Raw genomic sequence first — 24,315 nt, forward strand, 5'->3', positions numbered from 1 at the left:
GACAATGAAGGCAGCTTTAGACCCATCAGAGCAGCGATGAGGAGCAGGTCTGAGCGGCGGGTTCTCACCAACGCCTCCAACAAATGAACGGTTTTATCATCTATTTATTTACTGATGAAGATACAGGATTAAACACCATCATCATCCTCTCCCACAGATACTTACTCTCCTCCTGCGTGTCGGACGAGTTGCTGGGGTCAGTGGGCAGCTCTTCGTCGTTGGTGATGTCCAATGAGGAGAGGTTTCCCAGACTGGCAGCTGCTGGCGGCGGCGGCATAGGATTGGCCGACTCGGACTGACTGTCCCCTCCTTCGTCTAGGGTCTGATAGAGACAGAGGATCAGAGCTCTGAATGCGTCCACAGAATAAACCTGAAGAGGTTTTCCTCTCTGCGCCTTAACAGGTCCGTCTGCGGCGGCCGGGGCCGACGTCAGCCCGTCTGCAGCAGCCCTCTCTCTGCATAGCCGTGTGTGACGTACTGCTGGCTCTGATGGACGTTTTTTTTGGTTTATTTGACAAAATGTTCATTAGATTTGTGTTTATCTGACTGTGTTCATTATTATTCCTCCACTAAAAGAAAAAGTCATAATTTATTATTATCTAGAGACGATTAATAAGAGGAGGAGAAATGCAGCTCCAGACTAGCTTTGAATGTGGTGATGTCATCAGTACGCTTCTGGTCCAATTGACCCAGATTTATGCTGCGTGTCCCGTTCTCCCCGAGTCCAGACTTTCCTGTGTTCTAGTCTAGAACAGACTTGGCGAGAACACGGGTCTGTATTCGCGTTCTAGTGAATTGAGAAACAGCTGAACATTTTAGCATAGTTAGCGTAGCTTATACATGTTTCTTGTTGGCGTCACTTTGATTTCAATACATTAGCATAGATCCATTTTCATTATGTTAGCAAAATTGAGTTCATGGTTGATCCAGTGATCATCTTTACGGTATTTGGGTCGCTTGGTTTAGGTAACATGTTTCATCACTCGCTACATTTACCCTTAAATAAATGATTTTTTATCTAAATAAAAACATTTTAAATGACATTAAACTGGGTTAAATCTCTGTTTCTATCTCCACAGAGCCGTCAGTTTATATCTATCTGCTTATATCTAATATATTTTGCAGTTTTTTCCTAAGATTTCAGAAAATTGGATGAATGGAGCAAAAAAACATTTTTTTCACTCAAGATTCAGAAAAAAACTGTTAGAGTTTGTAGAAAGACAAAATTAATTAGATAAACCCTTTTGGTGTGATGTCACATGGAAAAGCAACGTCTTTAGGAGAAAACAAACCCAAGAGATTCTATATTTTAATTTGATCATAGAAATTTGACTTCCAGAAGTCTTTGTTTAGCTAGAAAACAGGAAGCTGCAGAAGATCAGAATAAACATCGAACTTAAAAAAGATCTTTAAACTGAAATTCCTGGAAAGAGTTAGGAGGAGTTAAACCGTTTGTTCTTTTATCGAACCGTCAGCAGCTAACGGCTCCTCCTCCTCTAACAGAGTAACTGGCAGCAGTTTCCCGTCTTTACGCCGATGGATGCTGAGGATACTCACGAAGGATGCAGCTGCAGAGACCGAGGCGCTGACGGAGGGGCTGATGGTGGGCAGCGAGCCGTGGGAGCTGGGGGGGCTGGGCTCCAGCGGCTCGGAGCCCAGCCTGCTTCCTGAAGAGGAGGGCACCTCTATGGGCGGACAGGAAGCAGAGGAGGGCAGGAAGGTCCCGCTGAGGGCGGGGGCCGACGCCGGGCTGGTCAGCCCGCAGTGGACCGAGGCAGAAGGGGGGGAGCTGCCGGCAGACGGGGCCGACACGGTGCTCAGGTCCAACAGGTCAGTGACAGACACCGACTCGTCTCCAGGTCTGCAACAGGAAGAGAAGCAGTCAGACGGTAGAACTGGGTTCCTCTATGCAAACTTCTGCCCTGACCCAAATATTTGCATAGAAATGCTGCAGAACACGCTGTGCTTTTGAGGAACGGCGGCTGGCAGGAGAGGAACAGGTTCCCCTCCAGCACAGCTGCCCCCCACCATGCTTAGCCTGAGTCACTCACAGCAGGCCGTTCATGTGCTCGCTGATGGGGGAGACGTAGTCGTCGTCTTCGCTGGTCAGGCCCAGCTCGGTGCCGTAACACTGGTGCACGATGTGCCACAGCTCTTTGGGGGACAGAGACTGGAGACAAACACAGAAATGAAACCAGACCAGGAGAACCAGAACCTCCTGCTGAGGGACTAGAACACATCCAGCTTCTATTCAGGAAGGTTTTCTGAGCAGCAAACCGTGATGGATCAGAACCAACGACCCATCAAGAACATCACATCCAATCAGCAGCGGCTGGTTCTGAGCTGGAGGATCCCATCGCTGCAGCCCGTTTCAGGCCGTCTGGATCCTCCCATCAGAACCTCCAGCTGGTTCTGATCTCCGCCTGTTTCTGCTCCGATAACTCAGACGCTAACTTGCTCAATCAGTGAGGAACAGATGGAAACGACCTGAACCTCCTCTGGGATCAGAACCAAGCTCGGATGCTGTCGTCATGGTAACATGTAAAACTCTCCGCCCTCCGGTTTACTTCCTGACAGCGATCTAACCCGTCTTTTTGGGCCGCTGGTTCTGGCTGCACAGCTCCTTCCTGCTGCAGTAACAGGTGGGGGAGGGGGGCTCACCTTGTCCAGCAGCGCGTTCTGCCACAGGCGGAAAATCATCATGAAGCTGCGCTCCCTCGCCCCGAATGACGTGAAGAAATGCTGCGGCAGAGAGGAGAGGAGAGAGACGTGAGAACAGAGCCTGTCTGCAGACGACAGGGTCAGAACCAGCCGAGTCAGAACCAGCCGGGTCAGAACCAGCCGGGTCAGAACCGGGTCACAACCAGCCGGAACCAGCCGGGTCAGAACCAAGGATACCTTCTCGTTCTCAGTGTTGATCTGGATGGCGTTGGGGATGAGCTTGGCCGTCTTCTCCTTGGTCATCGACGTCACGTCTTTGAGCTGGATGGTGATCTGAGCAGAGACCCAGAAACATTAAACACTCTGCTCTTCCTATATGTGTGAGGACCATTTTAACCCTTTCTCTGCCTGACAGTAACCCCAACCTGAACCCAAACTCACACCTTTTCTCAATCTGTGTACTTGTGCGTCCTCGTGAAACGCCATCAGCCTCAGCCCTAGTACTGTTCCAATTCACTAGAACAGCAGACGGAGAACGGACACAGTCTCCAGATGTTGTTCTGGCCCCTCCCTCTTTACCCAGCATGCATCAGAGCAGACCTGTCCGTCCTCCAGACTGACAGCTGTCCCAGCATGCACTGCAGCAGCAGCAGCTTCCAGGTTAGCGCTCACAGAGCTCAGAGGATTAAGTTAAAAGTTTTCTTTCTGTTGCTGTTCTTCAATAAAAGGAAGTTTAAGATCATTTGAGGCGAGAAGATTAAACTTTAAGCTTCACTAAACGGAACATTTACTGATTTAATGAGGAATTTAAAAAAGTTCTGATGTAGAGAGGACCGCAGCAACCAGCACAGCTCGGAGGGTAACGGCAGCCAGGGCTAACGTTAGCCCGTCTGCGGCGGGCGGGGCCAACGTTACCCCCGTCTGCGGCGGGCGGGGCTAACGTTAGCCCTTCTGCGGTGGTCGGGGCCAACGTTACCCCCGTCTGCGGCGGCCGGGGCTAACGTTAGCCCTTCTGCGGCGGTCGGGGCCAACGTTACCCCCGTCTGCGGCGGGCGGCCGGGGCTAACATTAGCCCTTCTGCGGCGGTCGGGGCCAACGTTACCCCCGTCTGCGGCGGCCGGCCGGGGCCAACGTTACCCCCGTCTGCGGCGGCCGGCCGGGGCCAACGTTACCCCCGTCTGGCGGGGCCAACGTTACCCCCGTCTGCGGCGGCCGGGGTTGGATGATCTAGTCAAGCTCACATCCTTCCCATAATCAGGTTTAGTGTTTTATGATTCTGAGGAAACTGTTTGCCTTTTCTGCTCAGAAATCCACTTCTTAAAATCGATTTTTTTAGATTTCCATTCTTGCAGTGAAGTTCTCACATGTTCCTCACCGCCTGCAGCTGGAGTCCCTGAGTCTCCATGGCGACCGACTGCTCTAGTGGGGACCAAGGTCTGGTCCTCATACTGCAAAACCTTTAAATCTAAATCAAGTCACTTTGACATTAGAACAAGATCATTTAAATTTTATTAAAAAACAACTTCCATGTCTTATTTTAAGTGTATATTTTCTAATTATCTTACTTTAAGAGTAACATAAGAGTAACATGATCTGCAGTGGCAGATCAGCTCAAATTAAGGCTAAATATTTAAGAAATGTTTGGTTATTTCTGGATCGTATTTGCGTTGAAGGACGGAAGGACGGAGGGTTTGAAGCCTTAAAGGTTGGGCTGCAGGAATGAGTCAGAAATGATCGGCAGCGGACAGATAAAGGTGACTGTGTCCCTGTGGGCGAGCAGCTCCCACGGTGACCTACTGTGGTTTCCCAGCGGAAGATGTTGCTGTAGAAGCAGAGCCAGTTCTCTGACAGATAGAGGCGTCCCTGAAGCAGGATGTCCTTCTGCAGAGCGCAGGAGTAGTCTGTAAAAGGAAGAAGAAAAGAGAGCGGCTCAGCTGCAGAGGATCAGAGGGTTTATCGCAGAGCTCCATCCCTGCAGCCGCTCAGACGCAGAGCAGAGGAGGAGCTGCAGCTGCGAGGTCAACAGGAAGCAGATAATCCAGCCGGTTTTAGGGCCAACCAGCAGGGAGCATCAGGGTAACGGATGACGACCCAGACCCGTCAGCACGCCGCTGCTCCTCCAGGCAAACATCTCAGTGTTTGGCCTCCCAGCAGAGTTTAGTCTATCTGTGGGAAACAAACATCCCAGGAGCTCCTGCTGGGACCAGCGCTGCGCTGACGGCGCCGATCGGCTCCAGTTTCACAGGTTCTGCAGGAAAACAGACCAGAGGAGAGCAGGATGGACCCAGCGGTTGATCCTGGCTCCTTGGGTCGCTCTAAGGTCACCGATTCAGGTTCCAGAACCTCAACCTTCTAACCTAAGATCCAAACTTTTGATTTTATTATGTTGTTTTTATGTGTCTTATTGTACTGCCGCCCCTTGGCCAGGTCTCCCTCGAAAAAGAGATTTTATCTCAGGGACTTCCTGGTAAAATAAAGGTTAAATAAAAAAAATAAATAAATAAAAAAACTCCTCCCCCTCTCTGACCGGAACCTTCCTGGTTGCTCCACAGCTAGACCTCCATCAGGGCTGTGGGCCTCCACCTGCTCCACCTGCCATCAGCATACGCCGCTTCTACGACCATCTAGAGGTAATGAAGGTTTCTAGAGCCGCTCCACTTTGCACCGGTTCTGATGAGTGAACCAGCTCCTCTCAGGAGGCTGCTGCCATCAACACCTTTGTTTCTAGATGTTGGAGCTTGGCCTGTTTTCCAGTGTAGTCCTGTTTCTCTGACTGTGACTAACTGGATGTGCTCTCTTCATCCTCTGACATGGGAGCTGGCTCGGAGCTCGTCTGCCTGGCTGTGTGTTTCCTGGACGGGGTCGCCTGTGGAGCTGGTTGACAGTTGCCTTTTGTATCTATGCTTCTTTTTCTATGTCTGCTTCTGTCTCCTTGAACCCCAGTGGGCCTCGGCAGATGGCCGCTAACACTGAGCCTGGTTCTGCTGGAGGTTTCTTCCTGTTCAAAGGGAGTTTTTCCTCTCCACTGTCGCTACAAGCGTGCTTAGTGTGAGGGATTGCTGAAGAGTCAATGAGTCGATGCAATCAGCTGGTTTTCCTTAGATAGAAAACTTTGAATCAATCTGACTCGATGATCTGGTTGATACGGATCTATAAAGTGACCTGAGATGACATGATGTGAATTGGAGCTATAGAAATAAACTGAGTGGAATAGAATCAAACCATCAGAGTCAGAGGGACTGGGTGCGGGCAGCGTGGTATCTCTGTAATCATAGCTCTAGAACAGCATAGAATGATGGTTGTTAGATGTTTCCTCCCCAACAAGCTCTGCAGGGAGGCAGCAGCCTGGCCTCACGGATCAACTCTGCTCCTCTTAAGCTGCCTGCAGAACCGGAACGTGGAACCAAGGTGCAGGGCCGTAGAACCCGATATAAGAACCCAGCCATAGAACCAGAATGTAGAACCCAGCCATAGAACCAGGCCGTAGAACCCGGTGCGTGTTCTCAAACTCACCCACTATAAGCCGCTCGGTGTCTGGAAGCTTCTTGAAGATTTTGCGGAAGTCCTCGTTGCGCTGTTTGTAGGTGGGACTGAGAACCTGGCAGAGACACGGAGAAGCAGTGAGAGGCAGGAACCTCGGCGGAGGCGGAGCCAAAGCGGAGGCGGAGCCAAAGTTGAGGCGGTTATTAATACTCACATTGTACCAGCTCTGCATTTTCTGCAAAGAGAAACAACAAAAGGTCATTTAGCCAAGAAAGCAGATAAGGGCAGGTTACCATGGAAACGGGAGACGTTCAGCTTCTGGCGGTCACATCATACCGACCCGTCAGCGGCGGCCGGTGCTCCTACAGCTCGCCGGCCGCCGCTGACGGCTTGGTATCATGTGAGCATCAGAAGCATCTTCATCTCTCCTCTGTCTGCTGCCTGATGACATCATCATCCTGCTCGGTCAATTACAGAGCAGGATGATGACATCATCATCCTGCTCGGTCAATTACAGAGCAGGATGATGACATCATCATCCTGCTCGGTCAATTACAGAGCAGGAAACAGAACCCCCCTCTCACCTTGGCATTGCGGCTGAAGTGGCGGGACGCCAGCGGGTAGGCGGAGGACAGGGAGGAGGCGGAGGGCACGGAGGGCAGCGGGCTGTCAGAACCTCCTCCCCCTCCCCCGCTCTTCTCTGCTCCTCCTTCGCCCTCGCTGGCTTTGCCCCCCCCCAGGACCCTCCGGCGTAAGGAGGGGGAGCTGCCGGGGGTGCTGCGTGGAGAGTTACTGGCCGTACTGGAGACAGCGAACAGAGGGAACGCCATCAGAGAAGATCAGACGGGACATTTCAGGCCAAACGCCGAGGAACAGAGGTCCCAGGATGGAGGAGCAGAACCAGAACCAGAACCACCGACAGATCCAGTACTGATTCTACCGGGACCGGCCTGATCAGAGACCAGTAAAGATCTCCCAGAGACGTAAACCAAACCAGTTAGAGTCACTGGGAGGTTCTGGATGAACAGGTCCATTCGGTGTCAGCGGTCCGGTTCTGCTTCCCCCCATGAAGGGCAGCAACCCAGACCCGGTTCTGGATCAGTTATTTCCCCATTGAGGAACAATAAAGGATTTTCTTTTCTACATTAAAGGCTCAGAAGAACCAGCAGGGTCATCATCATCATCATCATCATCCTCTCCATCATCATCCTCCTCTCCATCATCATCATCTCCATCATCATCATCTCCATCCTCTCCATCATCATCATCATCTCCATCATCATCATCTCCATCATCATCCTCTCCATCATCATCATCATCCTCTCCATCATCATCATCATCATCATCCTCTCCATCATCCTCATCATCATCATCATCCTCTCCATCATCATCATCATCATCCTCTCCATCATCATCATCATCATCATCATCTCCATCATCTCCATCATCATCATCATCTCCATCATCATCATCATCTCCATCCTCATCATCATCCTCTCCATCATCATCATCATCATCTCCATCATCATCATCATCTCCATCATCATCATCCTCTCCATCATCATCATCATCCTCTCCATCATCATCATCATCATCATCATCTCCATCATCATCATCATCTCCATCCTCATCATCATCATCCTCTCCATCATCATCATCATCTCCATCATCATCATCATCATCATCCTCTCCATCATCATCATCATCTCCATCATCATCATCCTCCTCCTCCTCATCATCGTCATCATCATCCTCCTCCTCATCATCTCCATCATCATCATCATCCTCATCATCATCATCATCCTCTCCTTCATCATCCTCATCATCTCCATCATCATCATCATCATCATCATCATCATCATCCTCTCCATCATCATTATCATCTCCATCATCATCATCCTCCTCCTCATCATCTCCATCATCATCATCATCCTCATCATCATCATCATCCTCTCCTTCATCATCCTCATCATCTCCATCATCATCATCATCATCATCATCATCCTCTCCATCATCATTATCATCTCCATCATCATCATCCTCCTCATCATCGTCATCATCATCATCCTCCTCCTCCTCCTCCTCCTCATCCTCTCCATCATCATCATCATCATCATCATCATCATCTTCTAAGGCCTTCACTGTTTACTTAGACACATGAATTTGTTGTGGACATTTAGAAGTATGATTATTTTATTTTTATTTTTAATTCATTATATTAAACCATTATTTTTAGTTGACTGAAAAATATTGAATATTTGGATGAAGTCGTAGATAAAAAAACGTTCTGGTTCTGACCGACCGGCTGATCTCCTCATGTTACGGATTGCTTTTAAATGACGGCACGTCGACGTTCACCTCATGGTTCGCGTCATAATTCTTGTGGAAACCATCTCAGACCGCCCGCCTGCTGCCTGTGGGCCCTCAGCGGGTCCCCAGCCCCCCTTTGGGAACCCTGCTTTGCTGCCGGGAGGAAGAGAAGCTCTTCAGCTGGAGCTCAGAGCAAGATTCCCATTTTAACACTTGGAGAAATAAATATGGAGGAAGGTAGCAGAGGAAATTTCCAGAGGGAGACGATGTCAGGAACACCAGGAGAGGTCAAAAGCCAGGAGAGGAAAGGTCAAAGCTTCATTTTCAGCCAAACAATGAATATTTTAAAAATAAAACATTCCTCCTGGTTATGATGTCGAGGTCATCATGGAAGGGTCCAGGCGTTTCCAGACCCTCGTAGCTCCACCATGGAGCCGGCAACCCCTTTCCTTCTCAGATTCAAGTTCAAATGGGAAACGAGGAGAACGTTGGAGCGATGGAGCTACTATGGCTGCCGCTATCCGTCCTGCCCCGCAAGCGCGATCCCTGCTGCGCCAACAGGCATTCATCCATGTCGCCGTAAATAATGTAATTATGGCTCTAAAATTACTTATTTCTATCTTTAACTCTCTAAAAAATGCTAATATCTTTAAAAAATGTTTCATGATTTTTCTGAGACGATTTTGCTGCTTTTTCCAATTTCTCTGTTAAAAAGCTTCTCTGACGTCATCATGGGAAACGATCAGAGCAGTAAATCTGGTTAAACCATGTTTATCTGCATTCTAGTTGTTTCTGTAGATTAAGCACTTTATAGCATAATGTTAACATGAAAGGAAAACATAAAAGACTAGCTTTATGTTTAAATCCAAAGTTAGCTCCTGGAAGTAGCGTAGCATCCCATTTCCTGTGCAGATCAGGAGCAGAGGATAAAACAGAAAGGATCACGAAATACATTATTGACCTTTAAGACATTATAGTTTAGTAAGTTTACTACTTTAGGAAAGGAAAAAAAGTAATTTAGGTCTTTTTAAAAAAATAAAATCGATGCAACCCGAATGAGCTGATGGTGCAAGACAGCTATGGTTAGCATTAGCATGAGTAGATCAGGACGGCTATGGTTAGCAGTTAGCATTAGCATGAGTAGATAAGGACGCTATGGTTAGCATTAGCATGAGTAGATCAGGACGGCTATGGTTAGCAGTTAGCATTAGCATGAGTAGATAAGGACGCTATGGTTAGCATTAGCATGAGTAGATAAGGACGCTATGGTTAGCATTAGCATGAGTAGATCAGGACGGCTATGGTTAGCATTAGCATGAGTAGACCAGAACAGCTATGGTTAGCATTAGCATGAGTAGATCAGAACGCTATGGTTAGCATTAGCATGAGCAGATCAGAACGCTATGGTTAGCATTAGCATGAGTAGATCAGGATGGCTATGGTTAGCATTAGCATGAGTAAATCAGAACGCTATGGTTAGCATTAGCATGAGTAGATCAGGATGGCTATGGTTAGCATTAGCATGAGTAGATCAGAACAGCTATGGTTAGCATTAGCATGAGTAGATCAGGCAAGTAAGTAAGAACAAATAAGCAGGCGAGAGCAGGTGCGCCCCTTAGTGGCCGGGAGAAGTTGACCTTGTCGCTCTGCTTTTAAAAATACTAACCAAAGTTATTATTTAGCTCTTTATTGTAACAGGATCGTTTTGGTCTTTTAAATCAAATTATCTCTAAATGTTGGACTTTTTTTCCTACTGGAGAAAAAAAAATCTTTAGATTTTTACTGCTGAATAAAATAGTTTTTCTGGGAGGAACCTGGACGTCCTCCGGTTAGCCGTTAGCTACGGCGGCTCAGCAATGATCAGAAATGGCTCTGAAAGCCTGAAGCCAGCTGACCAGCAGTGCACAGCATGAGAGGGGAAACGCTCCTTCCTGCTGGAAACCAGTGCCTAACCAACCAGCAGAACCAGTTAGAGGTCCGTCAGAAGATCAGGCTGGGCACCAGAACCACCGAGTCTGAATCAGAACCATTCAGGTTTATCACATTAAATTATCTCTGAGCTAATCTGCTGATCAGCAGCTGTCATTCTGACCACAGTCCAAAGGGCCACCATGCAGGGCAAAGTCCAGCCGGTGCTGCCGCTGCTAGGGGCCCCGCCGCCGATGCTAGGGGCCCCGCTGCCGCTGCAGCTGAATCACATCGTTCAGCTCCGCTATCCGAGCGTCTGGCTGTAATCTGCGGGATTGGCTTGATTCCCGCGCTGAGCAGCTTCACTCACTCAAACATGTCATCAGGATCCAGCCGGTAGCCGCTAACCGAGCCGCCGCCTTTATCTCCGCAGCGCGGCGCTGATCCGGGGAGGGGGCGGAGGAAGGTCCGCTGCTCGGCCGGGCTTCAGTCACTCTGCCTCGGATCGGGAAGCGCCGCCGTCCCGCGGTCGGATCTCAGCCGCTCATGGTGGCCGAAGGCGCGCCGCAGCGCCGAGGTACCGGAGGGACCCAGAACCGAACCGAGAGCCGCTAACGGGCTGCAGAGTCCGAGGCTACCCCTAATCCCTCTGCAGGGGGGGGGGGGGGAGCAGGAGGAGGAGGAGGAGGAGGAGCGAGGCTGTCTGCTCTGATAAGGATGACAGCGCAGACTGAGGCTGGAGGACAGAACATGGATCCTTCATCATCCAGAGGACCCGGATTAGAGCCCAGAACCTGGATTACATCCTAATCCAGTCCTCATCCATAATCTGCTGTTCTAGGCTCAAAAGCAGCAAACCATGAAAGATCTGGAGCGTCTAGAAACATAGATCTATGTGCAGAAACAAGTGACACCGATCCAGTGGTGCCAGTCAGGCCCGGTTCCACCTGCTGCAGCCCCCACAGCTCAGCAGAACCTTCACCGGGTCCAACCGGGTCACAGGAAGGTTCTACTGATTATGGTCAGAACCAGAGGAACCTCTTAGAGGTCCGGTTCTTCTCTTACTGCCCAGTCTGACTTCCCAGAGCTACACATCCAAAACATCAGCCTGGTTCTGGTTCTGACGGGTCAGTGACACACAAACCCACAGCTTCATGTTTAGTTTCACTCTGGCTGAACATGCGGCGGCCATCTTTGCTCTAAACCATCTTTCTAGTCCTGGATCTGCTCAGCAGCTGAATGAGCAGAACCCGACCCAAACAGACCTGCAGGGTTCTAATTGGACCTCCTGGTTCTGACTGGACTTCCTCCTGGTTCTGACTGGACCTCCTGGTTCTAAATTGACCTCCTGGTTCTAATTGGACCTCCTGGTTCTGGCTGGACCTCCTGGTTCTGACTGGACTTCCTCCTGGTTCTGACTGGACCTCCTGGTTCTAAATTGACCTCCTGGTTCTAATTGGACCTCCTGGTTCTGGCTGGACCTCCTGGTTCTAATTGGACCTCCTGGTTCTAATTGGACCTCCTGGTTCTGGCTGGACCTCCTGGTTCTGGCTGGACCTCCTGGTTCTAATTGGACCTCCTGGTTCTGGCTGGACCTCCTGGTTCTAATTGGACCTCCTGGTTCTGGCTGGACCTCCTGGTTCTGACTGGACCTCCTGGTTCTAATTGGACCTCCTGGTTCTGGCTGGACCTCCTGGTTCTGGCTGGACCTCCTGGTTCTAATTGGACCTCCTGGTTCTGGCTGGACCTCCTGGTTCTAATTGGACCTCCTGGTTCTAATTGGACCTCCTGGTTCTGGCTGGACCTCCTGGTTCTAATTGGACCTCCTGGTTCTAATTGGACCTCCTGGTTCTAATTGGACCTCCTGGTTCTGACTGGACCTCCTGGTTCTGGCTGGACCTCCTGGTTCTAAATGGATCTCCTGGTTCTAATTGGACCTCCTGGTTCTGCCTGGACCTCCTGGTTCTGGCTGGACCTCCTGGTTCTGGCTGGACCTCCTGGTTCTAATTGGACCTCCTGGTTCTGGCTGGACCTCCTGGTTCTGACTGGACCTCCTGGTTCTAATTGGACCTCCTGGTTCTGACTGGACCTCCTGGTTCTAATTGGACCTCCTGGTTCTGGCTGGACCTCCTGGTTCTGGCTGGACCTCCTGGTTCTAATTGGACCTCCTGGTTCTGGCTGGACCTCCTGGTTCTAATTGGACCTCATGGTTCTGGCTGGACCTCCTGGTTCTGACTGGACCTCCTGGTTCTAATTGGACCTCCTGGTTCTAATTGGACCTCCTGGTTCTGGCTGGACCTCCTGGTTCTGACTGGACCTCCTGGTTCTAATTGGACCTCCTGGTTCTGGCTGGACCTCCTGGTTCTGCCTGGACCTCCTGGTTCTAATTGGACCTCCTGGTTCTAATTGGACCTCCTGGTTCTGGCTGGACCTCCTGGTTCTGGCTGGACCTCCTGGTTCTAATTGGACCTCATGGTTCTGGCTGGACCTCATGGTTCTGGCTGGACCTCCTGGTTCTGACTGGACCTCCTGGTTCTAATTGGACCTCCTGGTTCTAATTGGACCTCCTGGTTCTGGCTGGACCTCCTGGTTCTAATTGGACCTCCTGGTTCTAATTGGACCTCCTGGTTCTGGCTGGACCTCCTGGTTCTAATTGGACCTCCTGGTTCTAATTGGACCTCCTGGTTCTGGCTGGACCTCCTGGTTCTAATTGGACCTCCTGGTTCTAATTGGACCTCCTGCTTCTGGCTGGACCTCCTGGTTCTAATTGGACCTCCTGGTTCTGGCTGGACCTCCTGGTTCTGGCTGGACCTCCTGGTTCTAATTGGACCTCCTGGTTCTAATTGGACCTCCTGGTTCTGGCTGGACCTCCTGGTTCTAATTGGACCTCCTGGTTCTAATTGGACCTCCTGGTTCTAATTGGACCTCCTGGTTCTGGCTGGACCTCCTGGTTCTAATTGGACCTCCTGGTTCTAATTGGACCTCCTGGTTCTAAATTGGACCTCCTGGTTCTGGCTGGACCTCCTGGTTCTGGCTGGACCTCCTGGTTCTAATTGGACCTCCTGGTTCTGGCTGGACCTCCTGGTTCTGGCTGGACCTCCTGGTTCTAATTGGACCTCCTGGTTCTGGCTGGACCTCCTGGTTCTAATTGGACCTCCTGGTTCTGGCTGGACCTCCTGGTTCTGACTGGACCTCCTGGTTCTAATTGGACCTCCTGGTTCTAATTGGACCTCCTGGTTCTGGCTGGACCTCCTGGTTCTAATTGGACCTCCTGGTTCTAATTGGACCTCCTGGTTCTGGCTGGACCTCCTGGTTCTAATTGGACCTCCTGGTTCTAATTGGACCTCCTGGTTCTGGCTGGACCTCCTGGTTCTAATTGGACCTCCTGGTTCTAATTGGACCTCCTGGTTCTGGCTGGACCTCCTGGTTCTAATTGGACCTCCTGGTTCTGGCTGGACCTCCTGGTTCTAATTGGACCTCCTGGTTCTGGCTGGACCTCCTGGTTCTGACTGGACCTCCTGGTTCTAATTGGACCTCCTGGTTCTAATTGGACCTCCTGGTTCTGGCTGGACCTCCTGGTTCTAATTGGACCTCCTGGTTCTAATTGGACCTCCTGGTTCTGGCTGGACCTCCTGGTTCTAATTGGACCTCCTGGTTCTAATTGGACCTCCTGGTTCTAATTGGACCTCCTGGTTCTGGCTGGACCTCCTGGTTCTAATTGGACCTCCTGGTTCTGGCTGGACCTCCTGGTTCTAATTGGACCTCCTGGTTCTAATTGGACCTCCTGGTTCTGGCTGGACCTCCTGGTTCTAATTGGACCTCCTGGTTCTAATTGGACCTCCTGGTTCTGGCTGGACCTCCTGGTTCTAATTGGACCTCCTGGTTCTAATTGGACCTCCTGGTTCTGGCTGGACCTCCTGGTTCTAATTGGACCTCCTGGTTCTAATTGGACCTCCTGGTTCTGGCTGGACCTCCTGGTTCTAATTGGACCTCCTGGTTCTAATTGGACCTCCTGGTTCTGACTGGACTTCCTCCTGGTTCTGACTGGACCTCCTGGTTCTAAATGGACCTCCTGGTTCTAATTGGACCTCCTGGTTCTAATTGGACCTCCTGGTTCTGGCTGGACCTCCTGGTTCTGACTGGACCTCCTGGTTCTGGCTGGACCTCCTGGTTCTAAATGGATCTCCTGGTTCTAATTGGACCTCCTGGTTCTAATTGGACCTCCTGGTTCTGGCTGGACCTCCTGGTTCTGGCTGGACCTCCTGGTTCTAATTGGACCTCCTGGTTCTGGCTGGACCTCCTGGTTCTAATTGGACCTCATGGTTCTGGCTGGACCTCCTGGTTCTGACTGGACCTCCTGGTTCTAATTGGACCTCCTGGTTCTAATTGGACCTCCTGGTTCTGGCTGGACCTCCTGGTTCTGACTGGACCTCCTGGTTCTAATTGGACCTCCTGGTTCTAATTGGACCTCCTGGTTCTAATTGGACCTCCTGGTTCTGGCTGGACCTCCTGGTTCTAATTGGACCTCCTGGTTCTAATTGGACCTCCTGGTTCTAATTGGACCTCCTGGTTCTGGCTGGACCTCCTGGTTCTAATTGGACCTCCTGGTTCTAATTGGACCTCCTGGTTCTGGCTGGACCTCCTGGTTCTAATTGGACCTCCTGGTTCTGATTGGACCTCCTGGTTCTGGCTGGACCTCCTGGTTCTAATTGGACCTCCTGGTTCTAATTGGACCTCCTGGTTCTGGCTGGACCTCCTGGTTCTAATTGGACCTCCTGGTTCTAATTGGACCTCCTGGTTCTGACTGGACTTCCTCCTGGTTCTGACTGGACCTCCTGGTTCTAAATGGACCTCCTGGTTCTAATTGGACCTCCTGGTTCTAATTGGACCTCCTGGTTCTAATTGGACCTCCTGGTTCTGACTGGACCTCCTGGTTCTGGCTGGACCTCCTGGTTCTAAATGGATCTCCTGGTTCTAATTGGACCTCCTGGTTCTAATTGGACCTCCTGGTTCTGGCTGGACCTCCTGGTTCTAATTGGACCTCCTGGTTCTGGCTGGACCTCCTGGTTCTAATTGGACCTCATGGTTCTGGCTGGACCTCCTGGTTCTGACTGGACCTCCTGGTTCTAATTGGACCTCCTGGTTCTAATTGGACCTCCTGGTTCTGGCTGGACCTCCTGGTTCTAATTGGACCTCCTGGTTCTAATTGGACCTCCTGGTTCTGGCTGGACCTCCTGGTTCTAATTGGACCTCCTGGTTCTAATTGGACCTCCTGGTTCTGACTGGACCTCCTGGTTCTGACTGGACCTCCTGGTTCTAATTGGACCTCCTGGTTCTAATTGGACCTCCTGGTTCTGGCTGGACCTCCTGGTTCTAATTGGACCTCCTGGTTCTAATTGGACCTCCTGGTTCTGGCTGGACCTCCTGGTTCTGGCTGGACCTCCTGGTTCTAATTGGACCTCCTGGTTCTAATTGGACCTCCTTGGTTCTGGCTGGACCTCCTGGTTCTAATTGGACCTCCTGGTTCTAATTGGACCTCCTGGTTCTGGCTGGACCTCCTGGTTCTAATTGGACCTCCTGGTTCTGGCTGGACCTCCTGGTTCTAATTGGACCTCCTGGTTCTGACTGGACCTCCCGGTTCTAATTGGACCTCCTGGTTCTAATTGGACCTCCTGGTTCTGGCTGGACCTCCTGGTTCTAATTGGACCTCCTGGTTCTAATTGGACCTCCTTGGTTCTGGCTGGACCTCCTGGTTCTGGCTGGACCTCCTGGTTCTAATTGGACCTCCTGGTTCTGGCTGGACCTCCTGGTTCTAATTGGACCTCCTGGTTCTGGCTGGACCTCCTGGTTCTGACTGGACCTCCTGGTTCTAATTGGACCTCCTGGTTCTAATTGGACCTCCTGGTTCTGGCTGGACCTCCTGGTTCTAATTGGACCTCCTGGTTCTGGCTGGACCTCCTGGTTCTAATTGGACCTCCTGGTTCTAATTGGACCTCCTGGTTCTGGCTGGACCTCCTGGTTCTGGCTGGACCTCCTGGTTCTAATTGGACCTCCTGGTTCTGGCTGGACCTCCTGGTTCTAATTGGACCTCCTGGTTCTGGCTGGACCTCCTGGTTCTGACTGGACCTCCTGGTTCTAATTGGACCTCCTGGTTCTAATTGGACCTCCTGGTTCTGGCTGGACCTCCTGGTTCTGACTGGACCTCCTGGTTCTAATTGGACCTCCTGGTTCTAATTGGACCTCCTGGTTCTAATTGGACCTCCTGGTTCTGACTGGACCTCCTGGTTCTGACTGGACCTCCTGGTTCTAATTGGACCTCCTGGTTCTAATTGGACCTCCTGGTTCTGGCTGGACCTCCTGGTTCTAATTGGACCTCCTGGTTCTAATTGGACCTCCTGGTTCTGGCTGGACCTCCTGGTTCTGGCTGGACCTCCTGGTTCTAATTGGACCTCCTGGTTCTGGCTGGACCTCCTGGTTCTAATTGGACCTCCTGGTTCTAATTGGACCTCCTGGTTCTGGCTGGACCTCCTGGTTCTAATTGGACCTCCTGGTTCTGGCTGGACCTCCTGGTTCTAATTGGACCTCCTGGTTCTGACTGGACCTCCCGGTTCTAATTGGACCTCCTGGTTCTAATTGGACCTCCTGGTTCTGGCTGGACCTCCTGGTTCTAATTGGACCTCCTGGTTCTAATTGGACCTCCTTGGTTCTGGCTGGACCTCCTGGTTCTGGCTGGACCTCCTGGTTCTAATTGGACCTCCTGGTTCTGGCTGGACCTCCTGGTTCTAATTGGACCTCCTGGTTCTGGCTGGACCTCCTGGTTCTGACTGGACCTCCTGGTTCTAATTGGACCTCCTGGTTCTAATTGGACCTCCTGGTTCTAATTGGACCTCCTGGTTCTGGCTGGACCTCCTGGTTCTAATTGGACCTCCTGGTTCTGGCTGGACCTCCTGGTTCTGGCTGGACCTCCTGGTTCTAATTGGACCTCCTGGTTCTAATTGGACCTCCTGGTTCTGGCTGGACCTCCTGGTTCTAATTGGACCTCCTGGTTCTGGCTGGACCTCCTGGTTCTGACTGGACCTCCTGGTTCTAATTGGACCTCCTGGTTCTAATTGGACCTCCTGGTTCTGGCTGGACCTCCTGGTTCTGACTGGACCTCCTGGTTCTAATTGGACCTCCTGGTTCTAATTGGACCTCCTGGTTCTAATTGGACCTCCTGGTTCTGGCTGGACCTCCTGGTTCTGACTGGACCTCCTGGTTCTAATTGGACCTCCTGGTTCTAATTGGACCTCCTGGTTCTGGCTGGACCTCCTGGTTCTGACTGGACCTCCTGGTTCTAATTGGACCTCCTGGTTCTAATTGGACCTCCTGGTTCTAATTGGACCTCCTGGTTCTGGCTGGACCTCCTGGTTCTAATTGGACCTCCTGGTTCTAATTGGACCTCCTGGTTCTAATTGGACCTCCTGGTTCTGGCTGGACCTCCTGGTTCTGGCTGGACCTCCTGGTTCTAATTGGACCTCCTGGTTCTAATTGGACCTCCTGGTTCTGGCTGGACCTCCTGGTTCTGACTGGACCTCCTGGTTCTAATTGGACCTCCTGGTTCTAATTGGACCTCCTGGTTCTAATTGGACCTCCTGGTTCTAATTGGACCTCCTGGTTCTGGCTGGACCTCCTGGTTCTAATTGGACCTCCTGGTTCTAATTGGACCTCCTGGTTCTGGCTGGACCTCCTGGTTCTAATTGGACCTCCTGGTTCTGGCTGGACCTCCTGGTTCTAATTGGACCTCCTGGTTCTGGCTGGACCTCCTGGTTCTAATTGGACCTCCTGGTTCTAATTGGACCTCCTGGTTCTGGCTGGACCTCCTGGTTCTAATTGGACCTCCTGGTTCTAATTGGACCTCCTGGTTCTGGCTGGACCTCCTGGTTCTAATTGGACCTCCTGGTTCTAATTGGACCTCCTGGTTCTGATTGGACCTCATTAACATGCTCCCTGCAGCTGAACTGGGTCATCCCTCAACAGCGTCCACTCCGCCCCACCTGATTGGACCCACATGACATCATCAGACCCAGATCCTCTCCCATTGGCTGCAGATGATGTCATCAGTCCCAGGAAGACCCGCCTCCAGATTCTCCTCTCTATGTTTACATAACCTTTCTGCTGCGCTGCCAGAATCCCACCATCCGTCCAACTGGATCCAGAACCGGCGGCTCGGGTCGCTGCGGTTCATCCAGCCGGTCGGTCAGAACCAGAACCAGAACCGCGCCGCTTTGTCTGACATCAGAACCAGGTCAGGTGACCTTTATCAGGGTTCTGACAGCCACCAAAGGTCCGCTCTGTTCTGGACCCGCAGCAGAACGGCTCCTTTAATCTGTTCTGACCCGAATGTGGCGGCGACAGAACCGTCCGCATGCTGGAGTTCTGCTGCGGGCTCAGAACCGCCAGGACGGATCTGGAACACTAACCTGCAGCTGTCCAGGTCCGAGTCTCTGCTCAGCAGGCTCCTGAGGGACCAGCGGGACCGCCGGCTGGGGGAGGGGCTCCGGGACCAGGACCGGGCCGGCGGCAGGAGCAGGACCTGGGAAGGACTGTCCTCCCTCTGCCTCTCTGAGGGGGCGTGGCGGCGCCGCCGGGCCGGGCCCCTCTGCACAGACTCCACATCAAACGTCGGAGTTTGGGCCGGTTCCTCCTGCCTCCTCTTGGTTCTGGTCCGGCTGCGGTGGGACTGGCTGAGCGGGCCGGAGCGCGGCGGCCCGGGGCTGGGGGAGCGGGACCAGGACTCCGTGTCCGAGGACGGCGGCAGGACGGTCAGGGTCGGTACCGGGATGGGCTGGGTCAGAGTGGCGCTCTGGGTTCTGACCCGGGAGGACGTGGTCATCTTCTGGCTCTCTGAGTCCCTAACGAGCCGCCGGGTCCGATTCAGTCATGGCGACGCTGCTTCTGATGAAAGCAGAGAGCAACCTGCCGGCGCCGATCCGTTGGGCCGCATTTCCTGTCAGGCTGAAACGGTTTGGCGGCCAGAAGCACAGAGCAGAAGAACGAGGCAGAGGTTCCGTCACAGCGGACCCGGCAGAACGACGCTCTCTGGATCAGAACATCCCTCCAGCCGCCATCTGCCTCAGCATCGCTCCCAGAACGCAGTCCTTTCCTCCCGCAGCGCGGGTCAGAACTTCAGGAGCGTCTCTGCGCCATCCGACCCGTTTGGAGGAGCTGAAGGCAGAAAGCGATCAAAGTCTACCTGAGGAGTGGAGAGAGCAGAGGCTGGGTGACGGTTCTCCTTCTGCGCCTCCCCCCGCCGCCATCATGTGACGGCCATGTTGATTAGAGGCCGTTATGCTGCAGACCTGATCAATACGCCCCATTCAGAGCGGAGCGCCTCGTCTGCTGCTCCGGTTCTGCTTTTTAATCAAAGCTTTCTGCTAATCAGGATCTTATCAAACATTAAAACTTTATTTAAACTTTAGACCGAGAGGAAGAATAAAAACAAACAGAATTCATCAAAAACAGAAAAATAAATTAAAATGAGTTTATTTGAGCAGGAAAAGCAGACGATCAGCCAATAGGATGAAGGCAAATTATTTTTCCTGCTCAAATCAGGGAAATTAAAATCCCTCAGGAAAAGATTCTGATGTTTTCCAGTCTGAGAGGAAACCAGGAGCCTCATGGTGTTTGGTTCCACGCCGCGCCCCGCCCACCCGAGAGCTGCTGGTGGATAAAACCATCAAACATCCAGAAATGAAGCCGTCACAGAGGAACCGTTCAACCCGTTTTAATCAGAACCCTCCGGCTGGACGTCATTGTGGCTTTGATGTTTAGACGCCGCCGTGACCTCAGCGGCGCTCATGGCCCTGACCCAACAAACACCAGGCATGTTCGCCTGAAACCGACCGGAGAGACCGCAGCTCCACAATGACCCAAAAGATCTGGATCAGTCAGAACTGATCCGGAGAGAGAAGGACCATTCCAAGGTTCTGTTCTGGTTCTGGCTGCTGGGACCATTTCAGACCGGCAGACGTTACCCTCCATGGATCTGTTCTGGTACCAGCAGACGGTTCCGGACCCTCGGTTCTGGGTACGAGAAACCGGCCCGTTTCTCCATCACCACCTGTTCTAGTGAGAAGCCAGAGGAAGTTCTGGATGAAGCAGAGTTCGCTCTACACAATGCTGCCCCTCCCCAACCTGTTGCTGGCACAGGCCACTCATCACTCCATCCACCCGCTTAGTTTCTCCAGCTGTCAGAACCTCCAGCTTTGGGTCAAAGTTCTGCTAACCTCGGCGTTAAAAGGAAAAGTTTGGTCAAACTCAGAATCCAAACGTCTGAAAGTTCTTTAAATCTGAAATGATTCAATAAATGATCAGCGTGTTTTTTTTCACTTTTACCCGATGTATTCCAGCATCCAGCTGCCATGCACGTGGGCATTGTCAGTTTCACTATAGCTCTGGTGAATTTCAATGGTGAAGTCCTCTGGAAATCTTCAATAATTGTTGTTGATTGCAGATGTGTCTAGTAGTTCCCATTGATTTAGCTTGGAAAGCGGGGAGAATGGCGCTAGGCTTACCGCACCGTGACGTCACTGCTGGAAGATGGCAGGAGGGAGGGGCTACTATATTTGGGCAAAAATGGCCGCTCCCAGACTCAGTGATCGTGATGAAAACATTATTTTACTGATTAACGCTAAATGCATTAAATCACTGCGAACATATTAGTTTAGGTATCAATAATGATCCATTGATTATTCCTGCTGACCGACTTTTCCTTTAAAATCTAAACTAAAACAGTTTGGTTAAAAAAATAAACTTTAAAACTTGAGTTTTATTTTCCCCCAGCAGAGCAGAGGTGAAATGGACTCTGGTCCTGCTGGAGGCGGCTCCTGATCTCTGGACTCGATAATTAGAAATAATCGACTGTATTTTTTATTTAATTATCCTAAATTAAGCGTTAACTCAGGATCAGCTTTTCTAAGGAGCCGATCTGGGAGAACATCTGATGATTTTCTGATCGGTGGCATCAGGAGGACGATCTGATCATCTGACCCCAGAAGGTCTCTACTGACAGACACCAGAGGGGCACAAAGCAGCGTAGACACAGATCCATCCATCCATTCATCCTTCCATCCTCCCTTCCTTCCTTCCTCCCTTCCATCCATCCTTCCATCTATCCATCCTTCCTTCCATCCATCCATCCATTCATCCTCCCTTCCATCCATCCTTCCCTCCTTCCATCCTTCCTTCCATCCATCCATCCATTCATCCTCCCTTCCATCCATCCTTCCCTCCTTCCATCCTTCCCTCCTTCCATCCATCCTTCCCTCCTTCCATCCTTCCCTCCTTCCATCCATCCTTCCCTCCTTCCATCCATCCATCCTTCCTTCCTTCCTCCCTTCCATCCATCCTTCCCTCCTTCCATCCATCCATTCATCCTTCCTTCCTTCCTTCCTCCCTTCCATTCATCCTTCCTTCCTTCCTTCCATCCATCCTTCCTTCCTTCCTTCCTTCCTTCCTCTCTTCCATCCTCTCTTCCATCCTTCCTTCCATCCATCCATCCTTCCTTCCTTCCTTCCTTCCATCCTTCCTTCCTTCCTTCCTCTCTTCCATCCTCTCTTCCATCCTTCCTTCCTTCCTTCCACCCATCCTTCCTTCCATCTATCCATACTTCCTTCCTTCCATCCATCCATCCTTCCTTCTTTCCTTCCATCTATCCATCCTTCCTTCCATCCATCCTTCCTCCCTTCCATCCTTCCATCCACCCTTCCTTCTTTCCTTCCATCCATCCTTCCTTCCATCTATCCATACTTCCTTCCTTCCATACTTCCTTCCTTCCATCCTTCCTTCCTTCCATCCATCCTTCCATCCTTCCTTTCATCCATCCTTCCTTCCTTCCATCCTTCCATCCATCCTCCACCCATCCATCCTTCCTTCCTTCCTTCCTTCTATCCATCCTTCCTTCCATCCATCCTTCCTTCCTTCCATCTATCTATCCTTCCTTCCATCCTTCCATCCATCCTTCCATCCATCCTTCCATCTATCTATCCTTCCTTCCATCTATCCTTCCTTCCATCCTTCCTTCCTTCCTTCCTCTCAGCAGCTCAAACACTTCAGAACCACCAGATTTATTAACATTTCCTCCTTTTCTCCGTCTGCATGTAAATATTTAGCTAATTCTCCAAACTTTGCATATTTTCTTTGAATCTGGAAACTTCTTGTGCAGCCGATCTGTTTCTGTTTTTCTATCTTTAGCTGCTTCTACTCTCCTTCCACTGCAGCTGAGGATGAAAGCTGACATGTTTCCAGCTGATCCTCACTGATCCACATCCTGAAGATCTAACCGGGTCTGATGAGGACCAGAACCAGGAGACCCAGGGACCAGAACCTGGAACTTTCCGCTCCAGCCTGAAGTTCTTACCTCCCATTGGAAGAGGTTCCTGCGGTTCCACCGTCCTGTTCGGCCTCGAAAACCAGCCGGGTCACGGTCCGGGAGGCGATGCTGAAATCCACTTTCTCACAGGAACACATCAACATTCTCAGCGGGAGGATGAGGAGGAGCAGGAGGAGCAGCAGGAGGAGCAGCTGCTAATGGCTCCTAGCCGGCTAGCGGCGGCTCCCCGCGGACCCCGAAGGCCCCAAACCCCGACCAGCAGCCGGGTTCAGCTTCCAGCAGGACCGGCAGCTTCCATCTCCACCTCCCAGAAACACGCGATCCGCTGCGGAGGGTCAGACACCGAGCTCCGCCTGGCTGGAGCCGAACGGGCCGCTTTACAGAAGCCAACAAACGCGCTTTGATCGGAAAGTGAAAAAGAACCAAGTCAGTTAACCGGACCGAACCAAGAGAGTGGGGGGGACGAACCCGACCGAACCGGACCGAACCTGACACTGCTTGAATCCAGCCGGGGGGGGGATGACCAAATATCTCACCCAGAATTATACTAGAAAGTAATATTTTAGATAATCAACGGATAAAAATGATAATTATTCACAAAAATGGACTAAACCTTCGGGGGAAATAAATTGAACCCCCCCCCCCCCGCAAAACTTTTTGGTACATTCCGGGAAAATAACTGTACCGAGGATGTGGGGAGAGGAAGGGGGGGTTATTTCACGCAAAAATACAGACAGCAGCTTCAGATCAGCTTCAAATCAGCTTCAAATTAACTTCAGATCAGCTTCAAATTAGCGGCAAATTAGCGGTAAAACATAAACTATCTGAGTATTTAAGAAAGGAAACGTGTTTGGCTCCAAACACAGTGTTTCAAAAACTTATATTTTGCCTTTATAATTTTTTTCTCGTCCACATCAAAGCCACAATGAGCAGATAAATTATATTTCTTTACATTCGAGTTGATTTTTAAGGTAGAAAAGGTTCAGCTCCTGTTAATCAACAGAGCTTTGGCGACATCTAGCGTCCAATCAGCGTCTGTGCAGCAGGCATTGATTTCCTCTCAGTCTGTGAACAAAACCTGATTTATGCGTTTATTGAAAAGCTTTTCAGCGCAAAACTTCCTGTAATCGCGATGAAAGACTCTGCTGATCCTCAGGGTTAAGTGTGTGAAGCAAAGTAAAGACCCACCTGCTTCCTGCTGCTGCATTGCTTCATCTGATCCCACAGATTCCCACCAGAAGGAGATCAGATGTCTTCAGCTGGATATAAACAGCTGACGGAGCTGAAGGTAGGTCACCTTGGCTGCAGCTGAAAATAAAGACACGTCACTCCGTGTAATGTCAATAATGCACACGTCAATATGCAGAGATCATTGATGTAATTTTGTATAAGAGGAGGAGGCGTTACTTTGTATCAGTTTGAAACACATATTTATATCGTTTAGGATGTTTTTAGTTTCAGAGAGGTAGTTCTGTTTATTTGGTTTGAGTCCAGCTCTAAATCAGAGCCCAGGATGAAGCTGTTAAATACTCTGCTTCACTCATTATGAATAAAACAACACGGTTTGATCCAGCTTGGCTTCA

At 50.9% G+C, this 24,315-nt stretch overlaps 1 protein-coding gene across 5 annotated transcripts in view; it reads right to left on the reverse strand.

The window, feature by feature from the left end:
• The window catches only part of gramd1a (GRAM domain containing 1A), a 41,820-nt gene extending 17,775 nt beyond the window's left edge, over positions 1 to 24,045 (reverse strand). For 2 of the 5 annotated variants that reach the window (XM_038307658.1, XM_038307656.1), the window contains exons 1-11: positions 22,760 to 23,173; positions 18,822 to 19,594; positions 6,729 to 6,945; positions 6,359 to 6,379; positions 6,175 to 6,259; positions 4,459 to 4,562; positions 2,899 to 2,994; positions 2,662 to 2,742; positions 2,052 to 2,170; positions 1,558 to 1,861; positions 166 to 322 (exon numbers count right to left, since the gene is read on the reverse strand). In XM_038307658.1, coding sequence (XP_038163586.1) covers positions 166 to 322; positions 1,558 to 1,861; positions 2,052 to 2,170; positions 2,662 to 2,742; positions 2,899 to 2,994; positions 4,459 to 4,562; positions 6,175 to 6,259; positions 6,359 to 6,379; positions 6,729 to 6,945; positions 18,822 to 19,234 — 1,597 coding nt within the window. In that variant the 5' untranslated portion in view covers positions 19,235 to 19,594; positions 22,760 to 23,173. Of the gene's footprint in view, positions 1 to 165; positions 323 to 1,557; positions 1,862 to 2,051; positions 2,171 to 2,661; positions 2,743 to 2,898; positions 2,995 to 4,458; positions 4,563 to 6,174; positions 6,260 to 6,358; positions 6,380 to 6,728; positions 6,946 to 10,732; positions 11,031 to 18,821; positions 19,595 to 22,759; positions 23,174 to 23,920 lie in introns of those variants that run through there. The other 3 variants (XM_038307657.1, XM_038307659.1, XM_038307660.1) reach the window with 3 other exon arrangements.
• Between the last annotated feature and the right edge of the window lie 270 nt (positions 24,046 to 24,315).

Source organism: Cyprinodon tularosa, unplaced genomic scaffold (genome assembly GCF_016077235.1).
Source record: "Cyprinodon tularosa strain WSP-4 unplaced genomic scaffold, ASM1607723v1 ctg618, whole genome shotgun sequence".
NCBI classification, from domain to species: domain Eukaryota; kingdom Metazoa; phylum Chordata; class Actinopteri; order Cyprinodontiformes; family Cyprinodontidae; genus Cyprinodon; species Cyprinodon tularosa.